General features: G+C 45.7%; 1 protein-coding gene across 1 annotated transcript; it reads right to left on the bottom strand.

Moving 5' to 3' along the window:
- Nucleotides 1-596: 596 nt before the first annotated feature.
- Nucleotides 597-5,273, bottom strand: LOC144316570 (major histocompatibility complex class I-related protein 1). The gene is given in 6 exon segments (XM_077902573.1): nucleotides 597-640; nucleotides 2,259-2,273; nucleotides 2,276-2,527; nucleotides 3,359-3,399; nucleotides 3,401-3,578; nucleotides 5,255-5,273. Coding segments are annotated over 6 exon segments (549 nt in total).
- Between the last annotated feature and the right edge of the window lie 448 nt (nucleotides 5,274-5,721).

Genomic DNA, 5,721 nt, shown 5'->3' on the forward strand with positions numbered 1-5,721 from the left:
TTGCCTCCCTTTACCAAGAACAGGAGGCTGGGAAACTAAGAGTTCTCCTTGTTTGCAGTCAAAGGCTATGACACTCATCACAATGTGGGAGTGGAGACTCCTAGGGCCCCTCTTCATACCTGCCTAGACTTGGCCTGCAATGTCTCGGTAATTAAAGGTCCAGTACCACCCCCAGTTGGCCGTAGATTTCAGCCAGATCCTAAGGTATCAGACGTTCTTCGGCCTGGCAACAATAATGGCATCTATGTAATGTGTAAGCAGAGAACTACCGTGTACAAAGTGCTTTTATGTACATTTTTCTCACCAATGTCTGCGATGTAGGCATCATCACAACTGTTTATTTTACTCAAGATTATTGCCCTGCCAGCTTAGCATTTATTAGCTCCATTTTTTTCTGATAATAAGAACCTGTGCTCCGGACAAACACATATCATATATCGGAAATTTAATTCTCCTGACTCCAATGTGTGCTTCTGTTAAGAAGTACTGATCTTAATCCTGCCACCCAAACATAGCTCACAGCATACTTGTTGCTATCTTTGCCAGCCCCCAGATCCAGTCTCTGCTTTGCTTTGTGCCCGGGGACATTAGGCTCATCAGACTGCCCCTCGGGGCTCCTTTGCCTGGGTGGGTTTGGCCGCTAGGAGGAACATCCTCAGCAAATGTCAGAGAGTCAGAGGATAGAGAGATTGGGGTTCTCAGGCCCCTCTTCTCCAACCACCTCACTGCAGTCTGCCAGCAACCGTGTTTCTCCAGAGGCACAGGACTTGCTAGAAGGTGCTTCTTCCAGGCCACCAGCCTTTACTTGTCCCTTCAGATTTGGGGATGTAACGGCTTTCCTCTGCTGTGAGTCTCTGGGTACTTCACTTCTGGTTTCCTCAATCCCGATTGTACCTCTATGAATAGTCCCACGATTGAGTTCTCCTCGGCTAAATCACTTTGAGCGTGCCATTTATTTCTTACCAGGATTCTGTTAGTCTTAGAAACTCATCCTGATGGTCACAACAATTAGCCCAAAGGGTGGTACACTATCCAATTCATACCAATCACAGTTCTGTGAAAAAAATTTTGTAACTAGAGCTGGGAGAGAGAAGCCCATTCTTTGGGAATGGTGAAGCGATGAGGGTATCTCTGAGCTTTATGCTGGCTGCCACATCCCCATTGAATCTTGGTTTTAATTCCTTGGGTCCTCACACTGCCCTGACTCCTGCCTTTCAAAGAACTTCCTTCTTTGTGTCTAAGCCAATTTGAGTAGGTTTCTGTCACCTGCGACCATTGCAATCCAGATGGCTATTCAGCCTAACAAGGGGAAGGGTTGAAGTTCAAAGTCTAGTCATATGCTTCCAAAGCCAATACTCCCATTAAACAGATAGTCTATATTCCTAACTGTGACCCAGATGTCTCCCCAAGGCCCACTGCTGCTCTGGAACATCCCACCAGTAAAGATAACTCCCGTGGCAAAAGGCATATTGTGTCCAGGCGTTACCTATAGCATGATACAGGCATAAATGCATTTTACATAGTAAGATCTCTTAAATATCAAGATTATAAGTGAAAAGTCTCCATTAACCAGAAGTTGACCAATTGAGTCACATCTTTAATATATAAGAGGAGCTTTTTACTGAAGGAAATCTTAACATAAATCCTTTAGTAAAGCAAAGCCCCTCCATTTGTCTTCTTTGTAAGAAGACATTTTCTTTTTTTTTTTTTTTTAAAGATTTATTTATTTATTCATGACAGACACAGACTGAGGGAGAGAGGCAGAGACACAGGCAGAGGGAGAAGCAGGCTCCTTGCAGGGAGCCTGGTGTGGGACACTCTCCCGCATCCTGGGACCAGACCTGAACCAAAGGCAGGTGCCCAACCACTGAGCCACCCAGGCGTCCCCATAAGAAGACATTTTCACCCATACTGGTATTGTATGAGCGCTTGGTTAACAAACAACTAATAAGGATTGCTCCGCCTCCCAATGTATTTCCCAGCTTTTCACTGAAAGGAGACGTAAGGATTTGTGTCACTGAATATGCCAAAAAAGAGGTGTCCCTGGAGGTGCTCCACTGTCAAGACAAGCAGAAATTGCTAAATCTTGTCTAGATGCCGATAAAAAGTAACAAAGGGAAGTTTTCACAGGGAGTTACAGATCACCGTAGTCCAACTAACAAGATAGATTTCAGAATAGAGTGACTATAACCTAGATTAGAGAAAGTTCTATATAAAACCAAGGACTCTGGGAACCTGGTGTTCTCTCTTCACTTTACCTGCCCTTTGTAAATATCTTCCCTAAGCTCCAGGAACTTCTTTAATGAGGTAATATGTTCTTCCAGCCAGTTCTTTTGATATTATAACTCATGCCAATTGGCCTCCTGTGCCCACTTGGTGATTCGAGCCATATTATCTGTAGCCATCCAGAAAAAGAGATCTTTATTGAGGATAATGAAATCTTGTCCATCATATGCATGCTGGAGAAATATGGTGCTTCTGTCCTCCAGCGACCCCTAGCCAACCATCCCCTGGTAAGTGTGAAACCCTGGCACACACATGGAGGTCCCTGTCTAAACATCATCATCCAGTTGATGACTGGGGGTATGGATGGAAACATCATCTGCTCCTGAATACATCACCCCACAGGCGTGCCTCCAGGAAGTTCCTAGGACACAACCCACCTATCAACAGATATTTGTAGGAATATGCCATAGGAACTGCATGCCATAGGAACATGTTAATTTTTGCCTTGGGGAATTATCCTATAATGAGAATGATCAATTGATAAACTTTATAATGCAATAAAGGAGAGAAAGATAAGCGAGAGCCAGAAATATCCTGGGAAAGTTAATGTAGTGAGTCATTGTGCATAAGCAAGTGGCTCACAAAGCCTGGCCACTAGGAAATGAGACACAGAATGGCCAAATGTAAAACGAGAAAGGAGAAGGTACAGATTAGAAGCCTGGATAGTGGCGGATGAGGGGGGCACCTGGGTGGCTCAGTGGTTGAGCATCTACCTTCGGCTCAGGGCATGATCCTGGGGCCCTGGGACAGAGTTGTGCATTGGGCTCCCCACGGGGAGCCTGCTTCTCCCTCTGCCTATGTCTCTGCCCCTCTCTCTGTATCTCTCATGAATAAATAAATAAAAAGAAAAGAAGCCTGTATGAGAGTGGCATAGGGGTTATGGGGGGCAAAGGACAAAGGGATCCTGAGGAAGAAATAATTTGGAGATGCTTCAGGCAGATGGCAGGCACCGAACGCCATCAACCAGATTGTTCAGGCTTTGCCAAAAAAGAGTTCAGCTCAGCAACTGCTCATGTTCACTGTCAGCCCAGGAGCTCTCTGCAGGAATGGAGGCTAGTGCTGCCTTCACCACCTGAGTGGTCGAGATAATTCTGCAGGTGCTCCAGCTTCAGCCCCTCGGCTCTGAGTGTACCTCTCCCAGTGCCCAGGCATGGAGTTCTCCACCATCCACAGAGCCCACAGCTCTTTCTGCCAACAACACGTATATATAATGATGGGATGAGAAAAAAATTCTGTGAGTCCATGGCTGGGATCTGAAATGCCCAGGAAAAAATACGTCAGAGAGTGGGTCCCTGGGAGGGAGGCAAAGAAGGAAGACATTTATATTCACAGACAATCCCGACCTACAGCAGTGCTCCGTGGTCAGCTACATTCCTCTTGGGACCTAGCTGCTATTTCGTTTTACATAGTCACAGAACCCCAGGAACTGGAGCCTGGAAAGGACCTAAGAGCTCCAGCCCAAGATTGTAGCCTTTTTTTTTTTTTTTTTTTGTCCTGGTTTGGAAGCCTTTGGATGAAATTTTATAGGTAATCTCAATTTGTAAATGAAGCAGAGAGCCCTGCTCTGGACTTTGGGGGATGGGCCTGGGACCACTCATTCCTGTGGGATTGCTGTCTGAGGGCTTGCAAGTCCTGATAACCCACCCACTTGTTTCATGAATGAAGGTTCTAAGTGGATAAATGAGGGCTCCCACCCTACCCATGAGTGTGCATGTGCAGGTACACACGCAACACACACACACACCAGATCAATCAGAGAATCCATATCAGGACTCAGGCTTCCTGAGAAAGAGTGCCTTAAAGGCACAGTGCTAGGGCACCTGGGTGGCTCAGTGGTTGATTATCTGCCTTCGGCTCAGGTCCTGAGATCGAGTCCTGCATGAGGTTCCCTGCAGGGAGCCTGCTTCTCCCTCTGCCTATGTCTTTGCCTCTCTCGAATATAAATAAATAAATAAATAAATAAATAAATAAATAAATAAATAAATAAATATCTTAAAAAAAAAAAAAAAGCACAGTGCTTTTCTTTGCTCTGTGGGGGAAGACTGTGGATGAGTGGGGCTTTCTAACCTGTGAGGCCACATCCATATCCAGAGACTTCTCTTGCCTAAGGACTGTACTAGACACCACCTCTCCACAGTGTTTCCAGATTGCCCAGCTAAATGCTTTTGTCCATTTGTGAACTCCCCTGGCCCTCAGATCTTCTTCCCATGTGGCCCTTGCCACTTCAGGGAACCCTGGACCATGCCAGGCTCCCATTCCCCATGCTGAATACTATACATGAGGTTTACTTCTTCCTCCTTATTTATAAATATCTATTTAAGAAAAAAATATCAAATTAAAAAAAATCATCTCACAAAACTGCTGGGTCGGCTTTGGTGCCTGCAAGTCTATCTATACTTTCCTTTTTCCTAAAACTGTTTCTGAAAACATGTAGACTGTCTTTTAGAACTGGATATCATTACCTTAACTATAAGGGAAGACAGGATACCCTGAGACTGAACTGGGTCTGCCAGGGTCCCTTCCGCCTGATTGAGCCAGTTCCCTTAAAACAGACTTGTCCTCTCCTTTCTCCCTGCTGCTGGAGCCAGGGTGGGGGCAGCTTGGCAGCCTTCAGAGTAGGCACAGCCCGCGGGCCCCTCCCTGGAGTGGTATCCTGCATGTCAGCTGCAGCGCTGAGCACGAGGGAGTCTAGCTTTCCCTGGGCCTGGGCAGAGCAGAAGCTCCAAGGCCCCTTTTCATTGCTTTCAGCTTTTTCCTTCCCCTTTTTCTTCCTGGGGCTGGGGGGGTGGGGAATGAGGCTTGGGATGAGGAAGCAACACAGTAGAAGCCTCTTAAGTTGGGCATAAGAGTCTGTCATCATAAAAGTGCTGGTTCTTATAAAAATAAGAGCCAGAGATTGAAGCAGTAGTACAAATACTATCCCCAAATCAATAGTTATCATATTCTCCCTTCTATTCTCTATGCTTACCTGCTACTCCCTTCCCCATCTTAAGGCACCTGAGGATTTTGCTTATTTCCTTTGTGGTTCCTGCCAAGGCCTACCGCAGGGAGCTTGGCACATGGTAGGAGCTTTGTAAATATTTGTGAATTAAGTTGTTGGCAGCGCATTTTACTTCTCTGCTTTGAAATGTGCTGAAATGAATATGAATCTATGTCGCCCGGAATTTCTACTTTTAAAAACTACTTTCCAGAAAGTGCAGGCTGGTGAAAAGGGAGCAGAGCTGAAATCTAACTTACGTCCAGCCCAGAATCTGTGAAAGGTGTGTGTGCTTGAATCTGAACCAATTTTGAAACTGTTCCATTTCTCCACATCTGGAAAGGGTTTGTAGCTATTCTGCAGATGCCCAGCTGTTTAGAGAGGGAGGCTAAAGGAAGAGCAAGTCACGAACACTAGTTCTCCCACCTTCTTGGTATCTGTCTGTGTTTTCAACAAAT

Source organism: Canis aureus, chromosome 6 (assembly GCF_053574225.1).
Source record: "Canis aureus isolate CA01 chromosome 6, VMU_Caureus_v.1.0, whole genome shotgun sequence".
Taxonomy (NCBI): domain Eukaryota; kingdom Metazoa; phylum Chordata; class Mammalia; order Carnivora; family Canidae; genus Canis; species Canis aureus.